At 39.7% G+C, this 26,731-nt stretch overlaps 2 protein-coding genes across 2 annotated transcripts; both read left to right on the top strand.

The window, feature by feature from the left end:
* The first annotated feature begins 1,810 nt into the window (after window positions 1–1,810).
* Window positions 1,811–4,493, top strand: LOC131696387 (uncharacterized). Its single transcript, XM_058984931.1, has 2 exons — window positions 1,811–4,351; window positions 4,401–4,493. Exons 1-2 carry the CDS (start codon window positions 1,811–1,813, stop codon window positions 4,491–4,493), a joined length of 2,634 nt encoding a protein of 877 aa, XP_058840914.1.
* Window positions 4,494–4,706: 213 nt separating this feature from the next.
* On the top strand, window positions 4,707–5,426 carry LOC131696386 (uncharacterized). Its single transcript, XM_058984930.1, has one exon. The coding sequence runs from the start codon at window positions 4,707–4,709 to the stop codon at window positions 5,424–5,426; it is 720 nt and encodes a 239-aa protein (XP_058840913.1).
* The last annotated feature ends 21,305 nt before the right edge of the window (window positions 5,427–26,731 follow it).

The following is a 26,731-nucleotide window of genomic DNA, read 5'->3' as shown; positions in this document are numbered from 1 at the left end:
TACAAGGCCTATTTGACAGGCTCACCAGGTCCAAATCGATACATCTCTCTTGGAAGGGTTCTCCGCTTGGTATTTTTCTAGGAGACGATTGCTGATCCAAAACTCTCCAGCTCAACGGATCTGACTATGGGTAAGAAGCTGAAACCTAAGATCCACGTTCGGGATAGCATCGTAGATTTTCTACTGCGGACGGAGAAATTTCTCAACAGTAGCCAAGCAACCGATGAACTCCAAATACAGTTTCGTCTGGAGAAACTCGAGGCGAAGTGGGACGAGTTTGAGGAGGTTCAATGCGATATCGAGGGATCGGAGGAGCATGAAGAGAACACGGAGGCACATCGGCAAGTTCGGGCGGAATTCGAGGAGAAATATTTCGAGGTAAGGGCAGGGTTGGTTGGCAAGTTACCACGGCGGACTCCAGCGCCGACACAAAACGGATCTAGTTCCGAACCGGCTGGTGTACACACTTATGTGCGACTACCACAAATAAATCTACCGGAATTTGATGGTAGTTTCGAAAAATGGTTGCCTTTTCATGACACATTTCGAGCCTTGATTGACTCTTCACCGGAACTCAGTGGTATTCAAAAATTCCACTATCTGCGGGCGTCTCTTAGGGGTGATGCGTTAAAGTTGGTCGATTCGTACCCAATGAGCGAGGCGAATTACAGGGTTGCTTGGAATGGTTTGGTTGCACGGTTCTCTAATGGATATCTTCTCAAGAAGCGGCATTTGAATGCGATGTTCGAGTTCCTGAAAATTCGGAGAGTCAGCAGCGGGGATTCATGACGTCATCGATTGTTTCGAACGCAACACCAAAATCTTGGATCAACTGGGTGAGAAGACTAGTGGCTGGGGAGCAATGCTTACTCATCTATTGGTAACTAAGCTCGACGACGTCACACAAAAACATTGGGAGGAAAGCGTTTCTAATGAGGTCGAACCTTCGTTTACAATACTGGTGGATTTTCTCAAAAAACAAACACGGGTTTTAGATGCAGTTTCGGTGGACCAACGGATGACTACGTCAAGCAGTCAAGCTGCATTAACTGGGTTCAAATCTCGTCCTGCAAAGGTTTCGGTCAACTCGGCGACCGGAAACAAAGGTCCAAGCTGCGCATCCTGTGGTGATCAGCATTCTATCGCTCAATGTACGGCATTCAGCAAACTTCCAGTGGACCAACGGCTACAGCTAACAAATTCGAAGCGTCTTTGCAGCAATTGTTTGGGGCGAAATCATATGGCGAGAGACTGTCCTTCCAAATTTCGGTGCAGAACTTGCTCTAAAAAGCACCATTCTCTTCTTCATCCTGGATTTCCTGGTTCTGGTACTGCTTCCAGCTCCACTGCCTCCTCTTCAGCTACACAAAGCATACAAGCTACGGCTCCATCAACCTCTGGTGGTGCATCGAACTCCGGTGGTACAGTAACAAGTTCGGTTGAATCAATTTCCTCCAATATGGCTATGGGGCTTTCTGGAACACATGTATTTTTGTTAACGGCGGTGTTGAAAATAAAGGACAGCTGGGGTAGAACGCATCTCGCTAGGGCATTGTTGGATTCCGGTTCTCAAGCGAATCTGATGTCGGAGAATTTGTCTCATCTACTCAAACTACCTAGACGAAATAAAAGAGTAGAAATCAGCGGTATTGGGTGCTCAAAGAAAAGTATAGCTCACGAAGTTTCTGCTGTTGTTTCGTCACGGGTTTTGGATTTTTCTTTGTCAATGAACTTTCTGGTTTTGAGGCAGGTAACAAGCGACCAGCCGTCTACTTCTTTACCATTGGCAGATTGGAAACCACCAAACGGCATGGAGCTAGCCGATCCGGAATTCTTCGTCTCTGGTCCGATCGATTTGGTGCTTGGGTCTCAATTCTTCTACGATTTTCATCTACTCGATGGTGGCCGGATACAAATTTGCAAACTCCTATCTCCTTTGCCGATATTCGTCAACACGGTATTTGGTTGGGTAGCTGCGGGCGAGTCGGAGTGGTCTACAAGAAAAGCTACCGTTAGTTGTCACGTAGCGATCGCCGAGCCGCTTGATAAGATCATCGAGAAATTCTGGGCAATTGAGGAGTTGTCAGAGAAGCCGCTTCGATCACAGGAAGAGAAGGACTGCGAACAACACTTTCAAAGCACGTTCACCCGTGACGAATCGGGACGCTATATAGTGCAGTACCCAAAACGGAATGGGTTCCACGACAAAATCGGCGATTCGAAGGGTGCGGCCTTACGACGATTTCGGCAGCTAGAAAAGCGTTTGGAAAGGGATTCAGACTTACGTGATCATTACAACGAATTCCTACAAGAATACCTTGCAATGGGGCATATGCAACTGATCGGAGAAATGGAGGATACACTGGATGAAGGGCGCACTACTTACTATTTGCCCCATCATCCTGTGTTTAAAGAGTCTAGCTCAACGACCAAGGTACGGGTAGTGTTCGATGGATCAGCGAAAACCACCACAAATCACTCGCTCAACGACACTCTACTTACGGGTCCAGTAATTCAGGACGATCTGCTGGACATCATGATCCGTTTTCGCAAGCACGCCGTCGCGTTAGTTGCAGATGTGGCCAAAATGTATAGGCAGGTACGCATTCACCCGGAGGACGCGTCGCTTCAACGGATCCTGTGGCGCTTCGATCAGGCTGAACCGATCAAGGTGTACGAGCTACAGACGGCCACTTACGGTTTAGCGCCTTCATCTTTCCTTGCCACTCGCGTACTAAAACAGCTTGCCATAGACGCCGGTGACAAATACGAGTACGCTGGTCCTGCTGTAAAGAAAGATTTTTATATGGACGATTTTCTTTCCGGAGCGGAATCGATTTCGAAGGCGAAACGTTTGCGAAGCGAAGTTCAATCCCTTATGACTGAAGGCGGATTCGACTTGCGGAAGTGGAGCTCTAATCAACCGGAGGTTTTAGCCGACTTACCTTCCACAGCTCTAGAGGAGCAATCCACGCTACATTTCGATGCAGAAACAAAGGTGAAGACGCTTGGAGTAGTGTGGGAGACAGGAACGGACCAACTGTGTGTTGAGATACGAGCAACGGAATATGACGATCAATGGACAAAAAGGAAGATATTTTCGGAGATTGCGCAATTATACGACCCGCTTGGTATCGTGTCACCTGTGATTGCTTGGGCAAAAATTCGGATGCAACACCTTTGGTTAGTTAACATCGACTGGGATGATCCGATTCCACGCGAGATCGAATCTAAATGGAATGATTTCCATTCACAGCTGCCCCTACTAAAGCAATACAAAGTTCCCCGTTATATATTTTCATCGGAAGCTACAACGGTTCAGTTCCATGTTTTCTGCGACGCATCTGAAGTAGGCTACGGAGCATGTATTTACGCTCGCTCAGCCAGCAAGGAAGGTAAAGCTCAAATCCAGCTCATTGCGGCAAAATCAAGAGTCGCGCCAATCAAACGTCTTAGTTTACCGCGCCTTGAGCTGTGTGCTGCATTATTGGGTGCCAAACTCTATACTAGAGTATCCGCAGCGCTGGGGATGGAGGGAAATCCTTGCTGGTTCTGGTCGGACTCGACGGTCACGTTGCACTGGATCGCAGCACCCCCAAACACTTGGCAAACGTTTGTGGGCAATCGCACATCGGAAATCCAGCTGCTGACACACGGACACCCTTGGAATCACGTGAAGGGTACGGATAATCCGGCGGATCACGTTTCGCGTGGTATGCTGCCGGCAGATTTCATCGTCGACATTCTTTGGAGGAATGGTCCCGGATGGCTGGCAGACGAAGTGGATAAATGGCCAAAGCATGTACACCCGCTTCTTCCAAACGAGGACATCCTGGAACGAAAGAAAACGGTTTTAGTGGTTCAGTCAACGTCGCAGGAAAACCCGTTATTTGAGCGCTATTCTTCATTCGGGCGTCTAGTTCGAATCACTGCTTACCTTCGTCGATTCATTACACGCTGCCGCTCTAAACATCATGCATATGAAGCATTCCTTTCGACGGTGGAGCTGCAAGAAGCAAAGCAAACCTTAGTAAAGGTGGTTCAACAAGAAGTGTTCCCAGAAGAATTGATTCAGTTGAAGCAAAAACGTCCGATTCCCTCAAAATCACCCCTGAAAAATCGATATCCTTTCCTAGACGAGAATGGCATAATACGTGTCGGTGGCCGGCTGAATTTCTCCAACGAAACCTACCAAACCAAGCACCCTATGGCTCTTCCCAACAAGCACCTCCTTTCTCGTATAATTGCAGCGCATTTCCACTCGCAATGTTTTCATTCTGGCCCCCGAATGACCCTGGCAACAATGCGTCGAGAATTCTGGCCGGTTCGCGGAAAAACTCTTGCCAATTATGTGTGTCGCAAATGTACAATTTGTTTCCGCCACAACCCTGTCCCTGTAGCCCAACCTCAAGGACAGCTTCCCAAGGCACGCATTGTCCCTAGTCGACCATTCTCAATCACCGGTGTCGACTACTGTGGCCCTATATACTTAAAACCTGTTCATCGACGAGCGGCCCCCCAAAAGGTTTTCATTGCTGTGTTTGTTTGCTTCGCTACCAAAGCCACTCACCTGGAACTCGTGTGCGATTTGTCAACGGACGCATTCATTGCCGCACTTCGACGCTTTATTGCCCGGCGCGGCTTGCCAACGGAAATCCATTCTGATAGATACAAACTTCAAAGGAGCAAAAACCACACTCACGGAAATGCATCGCCTATTTAGCATCAAACACAACAAGGAAAAATTAATCAATGAATGCAGCAGCAAAGGAATCACTTGGCGGTTCATTCCACCTCGAGCACCAAATTTCGGCGGCCTTTGGGAAGCGGCTGTTAAGACAGCAAAGTCCTCTTTGGTAAAAACAATCGGCTGCCGAAAACTTTCCTACGAGGACATGGTCACTGTCCTCTACCAGATCGAGGCAAACATGAACACTCGCCCACTAACGCCACTATCCGATGACCCGACCGAATTAGACGCACTAACACCCGGCCATTTCCTGACTGGCGGTCCACTTTTAACCCTCCCGGACCCTCAGTACACCGAAATACCAACAAACCGATTGCGGCACTATCAGCAGTTGCAACAACTGATTCAACATCACTGGCAACGTTGGCGGAAGGAATATCTTACCGAGCTCAATCAGCAGTGGCAGAAATCCGGTTCTCCGGTGGACATCCGTGTTGGCCAAATGGTATTGCTGCAGGAGGATGGAAAACCTTCCGTCGCTTGGCCACTAGCAAGGATCGAAGCAGTTCAACCCGGCGATGATGACATCATTCGTGTTGCAACTATCAAAACAAGAAGGGGAACATACATACGACCGATTCACAGATTGTTTCCACTTCCTTTCGACCAGCAATTGGCGGTGCAGCAACAGCAACGAGCAGCAGCTGAAAGTGAAGAAAAGTTGTTAGAAAATTAATCATACTTACCTGTTTTTTGGCATCACTGTTTGCTATATTACGGTCGTCAGTAGAGCTGATAGTTTTTTTTTTGATTTTTTAGTGTTTTACACTCGCGATCATTTTTATTCTCGTTTTATCTGTATATCGTTTTATTCGGTAGTACGTGTGCATTGAAATTTCGTGACTTCAAGCACGATTATATCTGCCGTTGTGATTCGTGAAAGTGATTGTTTTTGGTTGAGATTTTTGTTTTCACTTGTCATTATCACTGCACAGACGTTACGCTCAATTTTTTCGCCAAAAGCGACATCTGCTGGTGGGTAGTTGAGTTGTCACACGTTGCGTGCAAGTTTGCTTCCATTGACGCACGTTACGTCTCCTGCGCATATTGCATACCCGCTAGGCGTTATTTCTACATCAAAAGCATGGCTTGTAACAACTGCTCGAAAGTGGTTAATGATTCTGATCGAATCACATGTCGTGGATACTGCGGAAATTCGTTCCACATGATATGCGTCAAGATGGATTATGATGTTCGTGACGTCCTGGGAACCCACCCACGGAATTTATTCTGGATGTGTAATGGCTGTGCTGATTTATTCTCAAATGATAATTTCCGTAGAATGGCTTCGCGTTGTTGCGATATAGTGCCTGACGACAATTCTCTGAAATCTATAAAGAACGACATAGCTGATTTGAAAGATGTCGTCAAAGCACTCTCGGTTAAAGTTGACTCTAAACCGCTATCCCCAATTATAACGCCTTGGAATCGAATTGCTGAATATAATCCAGTTTCAAACACGCCTAAGCGCAAACGCGAAGATGATTCGCCCAAAACAAAAATTCCTAATATTCGTGGATCCAAAGCTGCGTTTGAAACAATAAAAACAATTTCACCACCTGAGGAGCTGTTATGGGTTTACTTGTCAGCATTCGATCCCAGCACGACGGATGACGAAGTTTCTACCCTTGTGAAAGATTGTCTGGGGGAGAATCTGCAACCGAGAATAGTTCGTCTAGTTCCTAAGGACAAGGATATCTCATCTTTGAGCTTCATTACTTTCAAAGTTGGCGTTAGCAAATCATACAGGGATAAGGCTCTGTCCAAAGATTCTTGGCCGGAGAACATCTACTTCCGTGAATTTGTGACCAATTCAAAAATCCAACGACCTATCATCAGGATTGCGGCGGAGAAGAATCCATCTGGTGGTGGACAGTAGCGCCAAGCTGTTCCGGATAAACTCATCTGTCCAACTTCTTGTATCCCGGCGAGCGATTCAGGTCTACCTGGCGAATCGGCGACTTCTTCTGTGTCAGGTAAAGCCAAGAAGGGTATATGTCCTTCCGAAGCAATACAAGATGCTGCACCCCCTCAATGTAAATTTCACTTACAGTCTGCTGATGAACACAACTCTACCGCCGCTGTGAATCTTCAATGTCAAAAACAAAATTTGGATCCCATCGTAACGAGCTCGTCTCTTCACAGCACACTCGGCTCTACAACGATCACAGAAGGACTAAGCACTCTATGCTATGCTGGTATGACTCATCGCACCCTGGGACGCACTGCAGCTAGCACTATGGAAGCCCTTGATCCCCCTGCCACAGTCGAGCCATTGCAGCCAGCGTTCACCAGTCGTCACGGTCCTGTGTGCAGGAGTGGTGAAGGGGTCTTCCAAATCGATACCAACGACAATCAATCGCGGCATTCAAACCTACAAATATATTACCAGAATGCCGGTGGTATGAATTCAGTAATCGAAGATTATCTGGTAGCAAGTTCGGATGAATGCTTCGACATAATCGCCCTCACAGAGACGTGGCTTAGCGATAGCACTCTGTCAGTGCAAGCATTTGGTGCCAACTACGATGTTTTCCGAACTGATCGCAGCTCACGCAACAGTCTCAAGGCTACCGGCGGCGGGGTACTTGTGGCTATCCATCGTCGATTAAAAGCGCAACTGATTGACGATACTTTGGGGGTCTGTGTCGAGCAGGTGTGGGTGCGAATCAAACTGGCTGGCTACGCACTTTATCTTTGCGTGGTTTATCTTCCACCGGATCGCACTCGCGATTCGACATTGATTGATTCACATACTGAGTCACTGGAACGGATTTCCGCTCAAGCAAGCCCGGTTGATGAGATCCTGATTGTTGGTGATTTCAATTTCTCCGGATTAAAATGGCGCTCTGCTTCTGACGGATTTATGTTCGCTGATCCCGAAATGTCATCTTTTCATGCTGGTATCACCAGTTTGCTTGACTGCTACAGTCTAAATCTGCTGCGCCAAACGAATAATGTGGTGAACGAGAACAACAGAATCCTTGATCTCTGTTTTTCGAGCAAATCTGACTACGCGCCAAAAGTTACCGCAGCACCGTTCCCCCTGGTAAAGACTGTTAGACACCACCCTCCGCTGCATATATTGCTTGAAGCGATTCGAGTGAAGCATGACTGCAATGCTTCTGACACCGTCAGCTATAATTTTAGAAAAGCCAACTATAATAGCATTATTGACTTCCTGACGAATATCCACTGGACTGAAATTCTCGACAATGATGATGTCAACGTTGCAGTGCAGACCTTCTCCAATGTTATGAGCTATGCTATCGATCGCTATGTACCCAAAAGAAGTGGCCTTCAATCTAAGCACCCAGCGTGGCACACTGCCGAGCTGAGACGGTTAAAAGCGACTAAAAGAGCCGCTCTGAAGAAGTACTCCAAGTTTGGGGGCTACGTGCTGCGACAACACTACGTTCATGTTAACCAAGTCTATAAAAAGACATCGAAGCGTTGCCATGCCGATTACTTGCGAAACGTGCAACGTAAGTTGAAGTCCGAACCTAAAACATTCTGGAAGCATGTAAACGAGCAAAGAAAGGAATCCGGGTTGCCTTCAACGATGAGCTATGGAGGACGTATGAGCTCTAGTTTACAGGAGATCTGCCAACTATTCTCTGAAAAGTTCGCGAGTGTTTTCTCCAACGAGAAGTTGACACCGACCCAGGCTTCACGCGCGGCTCTCAATATACCTCAATCATACCAGTCTTTGAACTCTATCAATATCGACAATAATATGGTACAACTGGCGGCTAGGAAAATGAAGGCTTCAACCTCGGCAGGCCCAGATGGTATACCAACTATTATTCTAAAAAAATGCTCTGCCGGTCTAATTGAACCTCTTTGTCATCTGTTTCAATTGTCGCTAACAACCGGAGTATTTCCCGAACTCTGGAAATCCTCCTTCATGTTTCCAGTTCACAAAAAAGGTGATAAAAAGGTAGTTGACAACTACCGTGGTATTACAACGCTAAGCGCAGTTCCTAAGCTGTTTGAAATGGCTGTGTTGGAACCCATCTCCAGCCACTGCAAACAGTATATCTCCGAGACTCAGCATGGATTTATGCCGAAACGTTCAACATCTACGAATCTTCTGTCGTTCACAACATATGTTACAGATGCTATGTCGGACGGCCTTCAAACTGACGTTATCTACACGGACCTTTCAGCTGCTTTTGACAAGATAAATCACGCTATTGCAGTGGCAAAATTGGATAGACTCGGCTTTGGTACTAATATTCTCCGTTGGATGCAATCGTATCTCAGTGATCGTCGTCTAGCAGTCAAGATAGGTGATTGTGTATCCGAAGAGTTCTGTGCTTCATCTGGTATTCCGCAAGGCAGCCATCTCGGTCCATTGATTTTTCTTCTGTATTTCAACGACGTTAACTTTTGTTTAGAAGGACTACGGTTGTCTTTCGCCGACGACCTCAAGTTATACCATAGAATCCGGAATACTCACGATGCAGCTTTCCTTCAACGCCAACTGGAAACCTTTGCGGAATGGTGCGAGATCAACCGAATGACCCTAAACTCCAAGAAATGTACGGTCATTACGTTCTCGAGGAAAAAAACGCCAATTCGATTCGATTACTGTCTAGCTGAATCCACAATTGACAGAGCGAATTGCGTCAAAGATCTCGGAGTTTTTCTCGATGAACAACTGACGTTTAAACAGCATATCAGCTATATTGTCGCAAAGGCATCACGCTGTTTGGGGTTCATAATGAGAATATCTAAGCACTTTTCAGATATTTACTGCTTGAAATCTCTCTACTGCTCACTCGTTCGATCAACTCTGGAATATTGTTCAGTTGTGTGGAACCCTCATTATCTCAACGGTGTCCATCGAATTGAGGCAGTACAGCGCAGATTTGTTCGGTTTGCCCTTCGTCGATTGCCTTGGAGCAACCCTCACCAGCTGCCAAGTTATGAAAGCCGGGGTTTGCTTATTGGACTCGATACATTGCAAGTGCGACGGGATCTATTCCGTGCTATGACGATTTCGGATATTTTGCAAGATCGAATTGACTGCCCCGAGCTTCTCAGTGCGATAAACATGAACGTTCGCCCTCGCGCCCTTCGCAATAATTTATTCCTCCGATTACCTCTTCGCCGGACTAACTATGGAGTAAACGGTGCCATCATTGGTTTGCAGCGGACTTTCAACAGAGTTTCATCCGAGTTCGATCTTCACATTCCACGTAGCAGATTACAATTTGACTTTTTAAATAGATTAAGAAATTATCATTAGGACCACACTGTGTCTGTTGATATTAATTATAAATAAATACTCAATAAATACTCATTATATATCAGTCTGAAATACTCAATAACATACAGAAATATAACTCGATTCAAAAATCAACATGAGAATTTTTGTGACAATCGCGTATACACCTACATATTGTAAATGCAAATAAAAACAATCTTACCACTTTCTTTTAGTTCCACGCCTTATCCTTTTTACGAATATTTTTGTAGTCTTCGTGCAATAATTCGAACAGAATTGGATATGTTTTTACTAGTTCAATCAATTTTTCAGTTTGCGCCATCTTGAAATGTTTTGCGAATACTCGGCATCAACGACAAAAATCCTGCACGCACTGAATGCGAAAAAATCGCTGCAATATCGCAACTGGCATGAATGTCATTGATTTCAAGGGGTTCATTGGTTAATTTCTGTGGCGATCCAGAAAAAAAATCATACTTTTAAATTCAATGGAATTTTATTTTTTGAATTCATATTTCGGAATGATTTTAGTGAAACAAATGTGTTAAATATTTCGCTTCTTCCAGTCAGCATCAATTAGTTTGTGTCGCAGAGACGTTAGTTTAGTAACTTTTGAAGGTCATCTCTGATGTATTCAATCACATTATCCAATCTTTTTTAGCACAGATAACAGACGTTTAGGCTCGATTTGAATCGTGTGTAAATACCCGCTACTGAAATTCCGAATAAATCAGACGTCTGAAACACGTTTGGCAAACGTTTGTAGATGGCGCAGTGATCGATAGAATGCAGTTAGAGTGCAGCTGTCAAACACGTGTAGCAAACAGTTGCGCAGATGGCAATAGTGAAACACGGATTCCAACGTTTATCAATTTGAAAAATTACACAGGTTTTTGAAGAAATTTTGTTCTAGCCCAAACGTCTGTTATCTGTGGTAGTATGTTTGTGCTTTATCGGCTTTTTCCCGACGGTGTATCCATTTCCTGTTTTATGTGAGGGAATTTATCAAAAATAATTGATGGCAAAAAGAACACTAATGACATACTTTGTCACAAAAAAAACTATAAACTGGAAGGAAACAGCCAACTTTTGTGAATCGTAAAATATTTTTGCTTGTTTTTTATGAAAGAAAACAAAAAATCAGCGTTTCCCTTGGGTAATTTTTGTCAGCTGTCAGTTGCCCCAATTAACGGGTACGATTCGCTAGTTGGGGCGCAGTCGTGACCCAACTAACGAATTTGCGCTGTAATAGGAAATTTGAGGATCGTTCATTTGCTTTGCCACGGAAATACTGTCCTGAATTTCACCCGCTGCTCAAAACTATTCCAACTTTTTTATCAACTCCCACGAATGTACGTCACACGAATCAAATTTTGTTTTTCCTAAAAAACATGTTATGTTGCGTCTTATCTTACCTCTAATGTGACAAAATGTAAATCTGTTAGTCTGTGGTATTATCAATCCTCAGCATATTGACGATTGGGCATTCCATCAGACGTTTCTCCTCAGCTAATTCTGTTTTCTTTATTTCGTAACGTTTCTTGGGTGGATTGATTCCAGTTCGACGTCTCACAAAATCGGTCCAACGTCATAGTAGAAGTCAACTAAAATCGTTAGCCGGAAGCATTTTTCTATTCACGGGTGATAGGGCATATTGAGCAAGCAATTTAGTCGTCAAAAGCATCTGTGAATTGTCCAGATTTTCAAACATCTTATGAAATGCCAAATAGTATTGTAGCATCGGTGTAATACTTACTATATTCGCTCTAGCTTGGGTGTAAACAGCCTGGCACTTTTTCATGCTACATAGAAGCTGCAGCAATATTGGCGATTCTACGTTGAAACCGCTCGCAGATAGCGCTGGGAGGAAAGTGTTGTTGATTTTATTCTGTTCTGTCATACACTGAGAAAAATCCAAACGTTAATTCTATTTGCTTCAAACCGCTTAAAATTCATATGGGGTCATGCATAAATGACGTAGCATTTTAGGGGGTAGGGGGGGTACACCAAATTTGTGATGAAGTGTGACGAGGGGGAGGGTAGGGTCAGAAGTTGTGCGACGTAGCATTAAGTTTTAATTTTTTGGCGGGCATCAAAACCCATTAATTAGAGAAAAAATTTAATGTTCCTCCATTCCTAAGTTTATTTTCACGCGGTTTTTTCATTTTGTAAATTTTACTGTTCGCGGAATGGCAGGCTCGCAAAGAAAATGATAATTTTTTCATGCGGATTTAAATTTCCACATTAGTTAGCTAATATTGCTAACTAGTAGACTTATTTTAATAGCTGAATTGAATTTTCTTTCGGATTCAATCAAAGAAAATTTAGTAATTTAGTTGAGCTTATGCTTCCTAAAATCGTTGGCAGCTGCAGGATTGTGAACTTTTCTTCGTGCTTTATGACATGTAAAATTCTAAACAAAACTATCCACACTATATTTGTCATGAAATGGGCTTCTTTTGTAGGCAATTTGCTGTTATAATGAAAATGTCGATAAAAGTCGTCAAACATTTTGTAAGGACATATATTTAAAAGAATTGAAAAACATATGAAATTTTTTCATCTCCCGGTCGCGTTGCGTGGGGGGGGGGTTAGAGATATGCTACGTCATTTACAAGGGGGAGGTTAGAATTTTGTGACCAAATGCTACGAGGGGGGAGGGAGGGGTCGAAAATCGCCAGAAAAAAGCTACGTCATTTGTGTACGGCCCCTATGAAGAAGAAATGCTATTGTTATCATGCGCACACATACCTTCTATGTGTCAACTGTATAAACTATGTATGCACACACATAAGTTATATGTGCATATTGTTATAGAATGGGGTTTTATGTGCCTAATAGTTATGGAATGTGAAAGTAAGATTAATATTTCTTGTAAATACACACATTAGGTTTATGTGCCAGCAAATAGTGTCTATATGCCTCCGTTAATTGCAAAAATCTATGTGTGAAATCAATAGGCATAACGTTTACTTTTTTCTGAGTGTAGTGCATATATTTTCTGTAAACATTGGTAAAAAATGACTTTTAAACACCAAATTACCGATCAATTTGTTGATAATTGTTTATGAAAATGGAGGAAAATCATCATTTTATCAGATGATGAGTAAACATCTTGCGAAAAGAGTGTAAAACATAGTGGTTTCTAATATTATTCGCAGAGCTATATGCGCGCTGTTTCGAAATGTAATTTGTTGAGCACCGTAGCCGCCGCAACAGCATTTCCCGTTCGTCCTAAGTTAAGCTAAACCTTCATGAGATGGTGTAAATTCATGAAACTCTCCAGATCACGCGAGGAAAGAATATATCCGGCTAATAGGAAAGTGTCAGCTTTGTATCATGCACAGCCGATCCTTCTCTCCGATAGTCTTCACTGAATCTCCTACGTAGTTCAATATATAAAGGAGTTTGACATTGGTGTTGATTGGGTCTCGGTTTCGAGTTGGAACTTTATTTATGGAACGATTTTTTATAACCACAATAATACCCCGATTACATTTCGAAGAAATGTATGAGTGAAATAGTTGCAAATTGCTGTAATTTCAGAATAATCGCAAATAAAACTAAATTTCTTACTCGTTTCATTCATGTTTTGGCAGTGGTAAGCTTTTTCCGAGAAGATAATGAAGATTTTGTTGTAAGCTACGACTCACTTACGGGTGAAAAAAAGCAAACTGTATCACTTTCCCAGTTCATGAGCTGAATCATAGGTGTCGCATGACTAATTTTGGCTTTGCCGCAAATCGCCAATACCGTTCCTTCCCGGTCAGCGTGGCAAGTAGAAAGTTAGCAAAAGTTGAGCAAAGCGAAATTGATGCTGGCAGAGCTTCTGCGAGCATTTTGCGCGATTTGCGCGAGAATTCTGGCAAAGAATTCGCTGAAATGCAACAACCGTTTCTGACAGAAGCAGTTAAACCAACCGATGCTGCTCGCTTTTATCCAGAATCCAGTCATAAATGTACGGCCAAGATCTCTGCACGCTTCCTGCAACATCTTTGTCAGATGTTTTGCTCGATTCGTGCTAAATTCTACCAGGTAGAAATTGCCAGGATCTTTGCACAGTTTATGTCCGAGTTAAGCCAGGGTTTTGCTCGGTTCCTGTCAAAATTTGCCAGAAAACTCGAGCGAAACCGAGTTCACCCTAGCCCAACTAACCCGACAGGATACGCGCAGAAATCTGACAGGGCTGCCAAACTAAGACTTACAGAAATCTAGCAGAGCCGTCTCTGCCAGAAAATTTGCTCACTGGGTTTCACTTCAATGAGGTATATATATATATATATATATATATATATATATATATATATATATATATATATATATATATATATATATATATATATATATATATATATATATATATATATATATATATATATATATATATATATATATATATATATATATATATATATATATATATATATATATATATATATATATATATATATATATATATATATATATATATATATATATATATATATATATATATATATATATATATATATATATATATATATATATATATATATATATATATATACACTCAAAATAATTCACACGTTAATGCTACGTGAAACACATCACGTAAATCCAAGAAAATACTTTTTCGCTTCAGTTTACCTGACAAAGGTAACAATCATCGGATTATTAATAAATATGAAATGAAGCGCACGTTACCTTCATTGCAGTTACCCCGTCACTGTTACGTGAAAATCACGTACTCGCTCTAATTCATTTTGATCTGTTCATTCTTCGATGTATAACTAGCAAGCTGGCGTCTATTCAAAACAAAGTGATCTGCTCACATATTTGTGTATTAAACAACTTGAATTGGAAATATTTGAAGGTAAAAACGATTTGATGTTAACTTGCGCTTTATATTAATATATTTTTTTTCTTAAAAATGGAATGTAGAAATATTCGGCACTGGATAAGCTAATTTCCTCTTGGCGAATCCCAAAGCGGTGATAGAGCACCAAATGGATCCGGACATGAATCAAATAATCGATGAACCACCTCGTCCTCCACCACCCGGAGGAAGATTCGTAAAACAATAGATTACTGCATAATGAGAAATCCACAACAGAATCACAATTCAAAAAGCAGGCTCTGTTGTGATTCGACCAACTAGTAGCAGACAAGGCGAGTATTTTTGTTATTACAATGCGACAGAACTTCTTCTATCTGCGGAACTGTCACCCACAAGTCCAGCCGGCAGCTGACTGCCGCTAGTATATGGCCCCAGTGACACAACTGATTCTAATTAGGATCAAACGAGGATTTTTTCAGAATTTCGTTTGTAGTGTAAAGTATCGCTTTCTCCTCCGAGTATTCTTAGTACCACGATTGTGTTCGCTGCAGCATCTGATCTTTTAGAAACATCCTTCCTAAATAGTTTGTGTTTTGACATTGTTGAAGATATATTCAAGTGCACCCGAGCTAGTTTATCCGCAATGGCGTAAGTTTCAACGTGGCTGAGTATCCGCTGATCTCTTTAGTCTGGCAAGTTGTATACAATATTCGCAAATCCAACGATTCTGGCACAGAAAAGGCCAGTAATGTAATCAGCGGTGTACTTTCGATACATGCAGTCGCTTATCGTAAATATGGATTGTTCAATGTCTTCAAAATCTCTCTCTTGGTTTTCTTAATGTTCCTGGTTACAATAAAGCCATGAAGCTTCTTATAATTGTATTAGATATATTTAGCAGCATTTGTGTATGGTTTCAACATATCTCGCGTCTTTTTTGTAAACGGCCAATAAGCATGCTGTCAAAATTCACTTTGAGAGAAAATTCCGGACAAACCGTAGCTTGCCGAGAATGGATGTTAACATTTTATGAAAGAGAAAACTTTTCTCTTTCGTCTGTTCTGATTTATACCCGGCGATTAATGGTTTGTCCAGAATTTCCTCTCAAAGTGAATTTTGACAGTATGCTTATTGGCCCTTTTCAAAAAACACGCGAGATAACATGCTTTTATCATGTTAAGTCGATCATTTATTTTTCTTATAGCCGTAAGCACAAAGCCGTACTAACTGCTTTTAAGCCGGACTAACTTTTAAACCGGCCTAAAATATTTGGTAAGCTTTAATCAAACGATGCTGTCATTTATATGGCTGCGTTCTGATCTGCGTTACACGTCAATGTTAAAAAACAACAAATTCAAGTTAAAGAAAATGAGTAAATTCATTCCGATATTTTCTTGCAGTAAAATAGCTTTTCTTCGTCAAATATCTCGTTCCATAGGGTTTGAGAACAATTTTGCCAACTTGTTGCCGATATGTTTCTGAACATAGAACTTTAACATGTTGGATAGTTGAAAGTTGGCCGATGATGTACAGTACTTTGTAGTGACATAATATGCACAAAAGAAAATAAATTGATATACATGTGCATGTTCTTGCCTTTCTCATATAGAAAGGTTATGCAATCACTCTGAAAAACGTCAACCTAATCCCGGCCCGGAGGGCCGAGTGTCATATCCCATTCGACTCAGTTCGTCGAGATCGGAAAAAGTCTGTATGTGTGTATGTATGTGTGTGTGTATGTATGTGTGTGTATGTGTGTGTATATGTATGTGCGTATGTGTCAAATAATGTCACTCATTTTTCTCAGAGATGGCTGGACCGATTTGCCCAAACTTAGTCTCAAATGAAAGGTGCAACCTTCCCATCGGCTGCTATAGAATTTTGGATCGATCGGAATTCTGGTTCCGGAATAACGGGTTTCAGAGTGCGGCCACACCGAAATTTCTCATATAAACTATAGGAAAACTTAAAAATAGAATTTTTATTTTTGATGCTAAATGTGTTCAAGGTGCATGAAACGTCGAGATTTGATGCAAACTCGAAAAAAAATTTGACGACGATTCACTTTTTTGGATTTTGGCACATTTTTGCCTTTCTCATATAGAAAGGTTATGCAATCACTCTGAAAAACGTCAACCTAATCCCGGCCCTCCAATTTTTTTTTCGACTCGCATAAGGTTTCTGGATTTTAATAGGGGCATAGTTGATGGTTTACGGAGAGGGGTTACACCCCCCCCCCCCCTCTACTGTTCACTCACCTTCTTTAAAAATCTCTTTAAATCACCCCTCAGACTACCACCCCTTCCAGCCCTCATACTCCTCCCTTTCAACCCCATCATCTTTAAACCACCACTATATCACTGGTTGAGCGAGACAAGATAGTACATAGTCAAACCCAATTATTTTTGAACACCCCTAGACAGTCCCGATCAAGATCGTTTGATCTGTCTCGGTTTCTCGCATGTAAATTTCTACCTGTTTCGCAATCTCTCCTGTTGGAAAGTTCTCTGGAGCGAAAAGGCTTTCCGAGCTCGATCAGCTGACTGTATGTAGTAGATAGTAAATTAGTTTAGTTGAAATAAATTATCGTTCAGTGAAGACGTGTTCTCCCACAATAAACAGTTCGATTTCGCGATAAGTGCAGTGTTTAAAAGTTAAGTGTCCGAAAATCTCGTCTTCCGCGTGAACAATCACAAAGCATACCAATTTAAGCTGGGGAGTCGTTCGTTCATGGGACTTTCGCCCTCCTCACATACCCACCCCCGCATGACAAAATGAGTTAGCAAGCAGATAACATTGAACTAATGCTGATTAGGCTAATGGAGTATGATATTTTTTGTTTCAAGTGTACCACCGTCGACACGTAGCTCATCAAGTTCGTGGCTTGCATGCCATTGTGTATAAGTGCAAAGTGTACTAAGAATGTAATGGACATTTCCACAATTATGTTGAACATAAAAAGCTTCCGTGCCATAGTTTAGAGAAATGAGAAAGGCACAATTGCACCGCTAGGTGGATTAAAACAGGTTTTATTCAGTTTGAATAGGCGCTCGTCGAGTTAGAGGTGGCTGAACCATCGGTTGTAATTGGTGCCATGATAGTTATTTCTCGACAAAAATATGATTACTGGTTAAAACCCAACTGTCAAAATTCTCTTTGAAAGGAAATTCCGGACAAACCGTCGCTGGATAAACACAGTTCATAGCAGTTAATGGAAGAGGACATTTTTCTCTTTTGCTTACTGCCAACATCTGTGATTGGCGAGTAACGGTTTGTCCGGAATTTCCTTTCAAAGAGAATTTTGACAGTTGGCTTTTAAGCCGGAATTAGATGTTTGTCGACATTTCAAACTTTGATTAAAAAATTAGTTAAAATATTTCAATTTGAATTTAAAATGAACTGTGAGTGTCATTCTAATTGAACATGATACCTATCGACGTGGGGAGAACATTTATTTTCGTTTCAAGTGAATTTTCACAAGTTTGAAATAAAGATCAATTATCAATGAAGGCCTGCGAATTAAAATTATACACGTTTTTCAGCGAGGTTTAAATAAAAAGTAAACAAAGATCAAACAAAAAATTAAACTTTGACAGAATGATCATTTATATTCACGAGCGTTATATTTATTTTTTTTTTTTGCACTGTGGCAGACAGAATATAAATATATTTCTATAATGCATCAATGCAAATTGGAACGATTTTATTTGCTAACAAAATTTCTATGATTTTATGAATAAAATAATAAGTACATTAAAACATAAATGAGTTTAAAAGATCCTAGCAATATATTTTTACCAACACCCCTGTAACTATTTGTGCCGTTTATACACAATTTTGCTTCAAACTAAATTATGATCATTACAACAACTGACAGAATCTTATACCTGTTTAATTATTTCTATAGAGTTAATTAATATTTTAATATGACGTATTCCATATTTATGTGATTCGCGGTTCAAGCAATGTTTTGGAATAATGTACGGTTGTTCAGAACTATTTATGCATATGCCAAAAATCGAAATAAATATATTGATCACCGTTGTGTTCACAATAAATTTCAAAATATTTTGTGTTCAGATGTTTTATGTGATTTTATTCTTATTGGAACATTGCACATATTTAAAATCAATTATTTACTCTTAGCTTAGAGTATTTGTGGAGCTAATTTCTAAGCTGTTAACATTCTGATCCAATTTGCTAACCACGAGTGTAGGAAAATTCATAAAATATTGCATTTTACGATCTATATCCTATTGTTATTTGTTTGGATCTATCCCCTAAAACAATAATTTTCTTCCGTTATTTACTTTTTTTGATGTGTGATACAATAGATATATGGGCAATAATGCGTGAAAATATGTTCTCGATTTATATTAACGAATTAAATGGTCTCGCTTATTCTCTTAGAAATAATTAAAAAGAAAAGAATCAAAACAATTCCTATTGTTGTTCTGCTACTAATTCACAAAAACAACTTTGATCTGAATTGATTGAATTCTCGAGTACTTTTTCAAGTGGACGTAAGTAACAATAAGAGATTCTCTTTGAGGTCTTTCTCTTCTGTTCATTACTCGGCCATTTCAACATTTACTACTCTACTCTTTGCATAATATTGTAGTAAAAACCGTCGGCTTTCGATATGTACTGGAAAATTAGTACAAAGTGTTGTAATGACGTCGTAATAAACGAAAGAGAAAGTAAACAAAGAGAGGCTCTCAATGTTACTTACGTCCATTTGAAAAAGTACTCGAGAATTGATCTCAATTTATCCAAACGTGCTTTACTGTAACCCTTTGATGTGCAATTGGAATCAAGCGTGTAGAGAGAAGGAATTAGGCAATCCATGAGACGTTTCTGATCAGCTGATTATTTCTTGTTTACTTATTCTGACGTTACTCCGAGGGGTGCGACGTCCGACAATATCGTTGATTCGATCCAACATCAAACGAATCGGACTAACAAAATTGTCTGTCGGACGAGTTTTTCTGTTCGCGGGAGTTGACTTGTTGACAGAACCCACCGCTGAATTGTCAAACAAACGTCTAATGGATTGCCTAATTAGAACGAGGAAATAAAAAAATGCGGGTAGATAAACACGGTAAAAAACTTTACCCATTGCTTCTAACAGTGGGTGCTTTTTATTCATTTCACAACTACTCGATGAGATAATGTCAATGGATATACTGATCTTAATAATGAGTGAAAAGTCATTAAGAATTATTTTAAGCGAATTTACCTGCAAACTAAGGTTCGTAGCGGAACCTGCAAATTACCGACCTGCATCTGAGTACGTGGCGGAAACGGAACATTTCGGCAATGCTCGTAAAAACGGCTGTTTAAACTACTGAGGATGTTGCAAATATGCGCAAGTTTGGAATTTTTAGAGCAGCCAAAAGATCCAGCCACCAAAATATATCCAGTTGGCAGTTTTATTTTGTTAAGTAGTTAAGGAGACAATAATGTGAAATGAATGTTATTTTATTTTTTTTAATTCAGAAATAATTCTATTGACAGTATTTTTCATTCTGGCGCGATTTTCATGAATGGATATTTTTCACGCGTTTTGTTGTAACAGTTCTGCGAAAAATAAAAGGTAAAGCATACCCAGGTTGACGTACAAGAGCTGTATTCATTTATGGTTACGAACTCTTTACCCACTTAATGGGTTATTCCACTTTTATTGAAAATGCGTAGTTTTCGACGCATTAATTGGTATTTTATTTTATTAGTGTAGTTCGACAGTGCTTGTCTTTCCTACCTGATAAACTGGCTTATTTATTGCCATCTTTATTGCGAGCAAAGGGAGCCATATTTATCCAGAAGAAAGCCGAAGAGAGGATTGAAAATAACGAAATGTGTACAGGAGAAGCATGACAATTTTTTGCATATTTTTGTCCTCTTCCGGTAACATGATGCTGTCATTTGCATTGCTGCGTTCTGATCAGCTATACACGGCTATGTTAAAAAAAACTGTACACCAAAGTTAATTTAAAATTAACTGTTAATGCCATTTAATAGTCTGATTATTTCGAGATTTTTTTAATTGCTCAATAAAATGGTGAATCGACATCTTGTTGAATGGGATTTATAACATAAGTATTGTATCAAATAAAATAATTTTTTCGAGCAATTTCTTCACAAGATGGTGGCTCTGCAGCATTTTCACCTCATGCGCGTTTTTTGAAAGGGGTCCATGGTCGGAAATCTATCTCCCGTGATTTTTTACCTAGCGCCAAAAACAAAAGTTTTTCTGATTCCTTATGTCAATAGCGATGTACGTAGGATTTTTTCGATATTTTGATTTTAAGCGAAATGGCGCAGTTTTGAGTGATAAAGCGTAGAAAATGTCATAAAAATCTACACAAAATCGTTAATCAATAAAAAGGTAAGCAATAAAAAATTTAATCCTGCGTACGTGACTGGAGAAATCAATTTTGAATATACTGTGAAAATTTCAAAGCGACCAAAAATCATTTGTTCGAGTTACATTTCCGGCCAGTGACGTATGATTACGGCGTGAAAGCCAACTGTCAAAATTCTCTTTGAAAGGAAATTCCGGACAAACCGTTACTGGCTGAATACAGTTCACATCAGTTAATGAAAGAGAAAACTTTTCTCTTGCGTTTACTACCAACGTTTGTGCTTGGTGAGTAACGGTTTGTCCAGAATTTCCTCTCAAAGTGAATTTTGACAGTTGGCTTATACGCCGTAATCATATGTTTGTCGAGATTTGTATATTTTTGAATTGTTTTCGTTCTCCATGTTTTGGGATATCATATTTTACATCCTAAAGCACATTTTAGACTAATAAATAAAAAATCGATTGTTTTAAAATTGTACAGTGGAGTAACCGCTTAAACAATTTATTATTTAAGATCCATAATTGACTAAAACGTTATTTTGCTAATAATGGTGCATACTATCGAGAACGTTATAGAGTTGTAATGTTAGGCGCTAGCCACTCCAAGGGCTTGAAGAGCTTCTCTAACATTACACTTAGTAGTAAGTTCAGCCAAATCTGACTGTTCCAAATTAAATCAAATGCTTATAGAAAAAGAGTGGAAGCTTACATCTTTTGAAAAGTTTGTATCAGTTGCTGTTCTGCAACACATGAAAAATGCCAGAAAAAGTATTTATTTGCTTCAGATAATTATGTCGTCCAAGGAATGGAAATCTGAAATTTTAGCCTGGTGGGGCTTATTATACCATCCTACCCAACTAGTCTACTAACCATGCATATAGAATTTGGCAACCTACTTTGCTGAAAATGAAGTAATTAAAATTATCAGCACGACTACCCAATCAAGCCTGAAATACCAAAAGTCCAGTAATTTTAATCAATAAAAATTATAATTAGTTATTTCCTATAGTCTGCCATCTGTCTGATAATGAATTGACAATTATAAATTTACAAATTGAACCTGATACTGGATGCAGACAAAATTTCTTGGACCAATCGTTCTGAATTTTGCACAATTCTTCTTCTTCACATCATTGCCCAGGCAACTGCAAGAGCTTTTTGCAAACTGCTAAATATTATTATTTTACAATAACATGTTAATCGTTGTTTTAGCAATAATCGGACTTTGGTTTCAAAGTACTATGAAAAAATCGAAAATCGACCAAACAATAAAAGCTCCCTTAATTACTTGTGAAATGCTGTGAAAAACAACTGTGCAAATGTCTCAACGTTTGGTCCAGTAGATTTTGAGTTATGGTGTACAGTTTTCGATGTGGCGTCAGACTGAAAAGACAATCTTTGCATCGAAAAAAATTAAAGTATCCAATTTTTTGCCGATTATACCTTACACAACCCCCCTTAAGTTCCGACACGATTTAAGCGATTTTTCCGTATTCAACTTTTTGCGTAATTTTGCCAAGTCATCTGTCTAGTCTCAGCTTTCACAGCTCTTTCATACCCTGTGCATATCTGTTCTATCATAAAGAATTAAACGAAAATTTGTACTACAGCGGAAATGCAAATCGTTCAAGATATGCTAGAAAATTATAAATTACGAAACAATACAAACAAGCTCCGATAACATTTAAATAACGATCAAAATGATAATATTTGTAACAGTTTGTTTGCAGTCGTATTTAAAAGTGTTACTTAGGCTATATGGCATGGCTTCATTTACAGTTTTTTATTCAATCTTAGTTTTGAACTCTTTCGAAAGCAGTAAAAATATAAATAAACTTCCACTTGCTTGTGGTGTTCTTTGAGAGAAGATAAACCTACACTCAAAAAAAAGTAAACGTTATGCCTATTGATTTTACACATAGATTTTTGCAATTAACGGAGGCATATAGACACTATTTGCTGGCACATAAACCTAATGTGTGTATTTACAAGAAATATTAATCTTACATTCACATTTCATAACTATTAGGCACATAAAACCCCATTCTATAACAATATGCACATATAACTTATGTGTGTGCATACATAGTTTATACAGTTGACACATAGAAGGTATGTGTGCGCGTGATAACAATAGCATTCCTTTTTCATTTGAATTTTAAGCGGTTTGAGGCGAATAGATTTAACGTTTGGATTTTTTTCAGTGTAGAAAAGGGAACAAATTGTGATTATATATTCTTTTCCTCGTGTTAAAATAACTAAAAAATGGGAGCAAATTAAACTTCACTCATTTTGATAGCCATAGGTAAACTAACGAACGAAAACAATTTTCATCTCTGAATCCAATTATAAAATTTCGTTCGACAGTTTGTTTCAATATGATTCGACTTCTGCTAACCTACAATATAACTCTTCGATGTGGCATTTTGAAATGAGCGTGTAGCACCTTCTAGATATAGGACGATAAAGAATATTTTAAAAAAAATGCATTTAAAATTCGATTACACCTGTTTTTCGTACGGGATAAAACTTGCTTACTTGCACTCATATGATTTTTGTGCAACATGGGCCATAATATTGCACATAAAGTTCGAAAAGTTGATTCAATTTTTTTTTTTAATAGCCCGCCTCTTACCCCCACACCAAAAAGCTCACAAACGGAGCCCCCTGGTAGTGGACACATCAGTTCTCAGCGTACAAAAAAAAGGTCAGCACAACAAAACAAAGTTACGAATCGCGGAAACGCTGAGAACAAAAAAAAACATTACGAGACCGACAAAACACAAAATTTGACAAGAAGCTACGGCGAGTACCCAGCGGAAAAGAATCCTTTTAAGGGTCCCATCGTAGCTTTGCAGGAAGCTCATTATAATTTAAATTTATTTATTACTAATTGCTATAAAAAATGCATTTATCAATTGTTTTTATTAAAAAAAATGTTAACCAATTATAGCTAAAGGAATAAGCTCGATTGGTGGTGAACGAAGTTTAAATTAAAAATTCTCCTATTTTATTTTTTAAAATTAGTTTCAATTTTGCTTGGAAACGAGTGCGACATGTTATTTGCTTTAAATCAGTAGGAAGCTGGTTGAATAACTTAGGTCCGATGAAAGAAATGCGTCTTTGACCAAGGTTCGTGGATACTCTGGAGTTTAATAAATGATTGGCGTGTCTAGTGCTGTGAGCTCGAATGCCTGTTGTAAATTCTAGATTGTTATGAGCAATAGTATTATGCAAAGCATTGTGGATGTATATTATTGTTTGGTAGTTAATCAACCCAAGCAAAGGTAAAATGTTATGGGCATTATTATTGTATAACAAAATAGTAGGGTACATAAATGGTTTTTTATAAATAATTTTAAGACATCTGTTTTGAAGCGTTTGTAGCTTTTTCAGATTCGAGATACTGGCACGGCCCCACACAGATACAAGGTAGTTCAGCAATGAGTGGATGTGCGCATAATAAAATTTTAGAAGTACATGCTGGGGAACAAAAGAGCATACTTTACGCATAGCCCCACATAACGATGCAACTTTTCTCTCTATAGATGTGATATGCTCAATCCAGGAGAGTGTGGGGTCTAAGTGAAGTCCTAAATATTTGAAGCAGTTAGTTTCCTGAATTACAGACTGTCCCATTCTTGGGTCTGGATGCACGCCTATAGCTCTTCTAGATGAACGAAACAGCATATATTTAGTTTTTGATAGGTTCAAGGAGATTATTGAGATGTATGCAAGAGGAACATGGCGGCCTTTTACACTGTTTTCATTTGGCTTCAGGATGCAGCCATTTCTGTAATTGAGTTCTTGTCGGCCAGTCTCACGAACACCAGGGCAGCTTACTGGTTGAAAACAATCCCATTTACTTTTGCCGTCTTTGTTTACTATTTTCCACCAGCTAGTGAAGTAGTATTTGTGTCATGTGACGTACGTACATGAGCCGTAGAAAAGTCTATGACAGGTACTAACGTCTTAGGCCGGACTAAACTCGGGCCTAAAATCAAAGATAGTACCGTGTGGCGGTACCAACTAGATTCAAGCTTACCGCTATTAGTGTTTCTCGTAAATACCCGGTGTACCCTTCTTATCCAGTCAAACCATTCGGAATCCTGAATGGAGTCAGTATGAATTCCAGCTCAAATGCAACAACCGATTCCGAAAGCGATTGTGTCGGAATCAATTCAGTTGTTGCATTTGAGCTGGAATCCATACTAACTTCATTCGGAATTCCGAACCGGTTCCGGAATGGGTTTGGCAGTGTATCCCGAAACCGAGGTAGCAATCAATCAAGCAAAATACGCTGTTATATAGCGGAGTTTTCTAGCTCCAGCTCGACCGGAATGATATTTCGTGCGCTCTTTGTTTACTTGGCTGATCAGCTGCTCTTTATAAAACTTGTGAACAGCTAATCAGCCAGCGAAAAAATAGCGCGCAAAATGTCATTCCGGTCGAGCGGTGGCTCGAAATGTAATGTAATGCAACGTATACTGCTTCATAGTGAACCCAAGGTAACGTATGCTTCCCACTGTTTCCAAAGGGCCACCTTTGAAGTTGACGTAAAGCTATCTGTCACTTTTCTGTTGTTTTCTCTGGATTGAATATCTTATAGGATTGAATTAAATTCGAAATTTCTGCCTTTACGGCAAATTTATCTACACGGCGTTATCTGTTTAAGTGCTTCTACTTTCCGTGCTCTCAAAGTGACTTTATGCTCATCAGCATATTGTAGCCCTACAGTGTACAGTTTCAACAGAGTCGGATGCTAAATTTCTCCTTGAGGTAATTTAAGTATTTAAAATCAGTTGGTTCATATTTCTTGAGCGTTTTTTCAAAACGTCATATCTGCAATGAGTTACTCTGTTTACTTTCTCTTTCGATTTTTACGGTGTCACTATAACTCTTCACTTATTTTACAGTACAGATCGAAAGACAGTGGTTTTAACTAGCATATTATGCAAAGAGCTGAGGGATAAATGTTAAAGTGACCGAATTATTAACAGAAGAGAAAGTAAACAAAGAGAGTAACTCATTGCAGATATGACGTTTTGAAAAAACGCTCAAGATTTGTGCTTCTCGTTTTCATCCCCACTGTAAGGTTTTATAGAATGATATCAATATGTACAGTAATTTAATTCGTGACAGAAAATGCACTTAATTTCCTTACCATCAGATAGGTGCTACGATCTTCTCTGGGGCTGTATTTCTTCTGATTTAGAATTCTTTGCCGTGTCTATAATGTAGTGTGATACAAAACCCAAGACCCTAGAACTCAGAACAGCGAAAGAACAGTCCAGCTACAGCACGAGAATTTGCTATTGGAATAAAATTTTAAAATGGAAAGATGTGGGTATGAATTGTTCGGTGTTAAGTCAGACCGGACTATGTCTCAAAACATCAACAAAATGAGATAATGATAGCACTGGATAAAGAATTTCTTCAGCTACATATAGACTCTTGCCAGATTTAGAATATGTATCAACAAACAAGAATTACGGCAAAAATAATTTCCAATTACAACGTAAAGGATACTGCGATTGAAACTTTAAACGCGGTTTTCTCGAAATCAAT

The sequence above is a fragment of the Topomyia yanbarensis genome, chromosome 1 (genome assembly GCF_030247195.1).
Source record: "Topomyia yanbarensis strain Yona2022 chromosome 1, ASM3024719v1, whole genome shotgun sequence".
In the NCBI taxonomy this organism is placed as follows: Eukaryota; Metazoa; Arthropoda; class Insecta; order Diptera; family Culicidae; genus Topomyia; species Topomyia yanbarensis.
The sequence above is the reverse complement of the archived record's forward strand: the minus strand, read 5'-3'. Positions and strand labels throughout refer to the sequence as shown.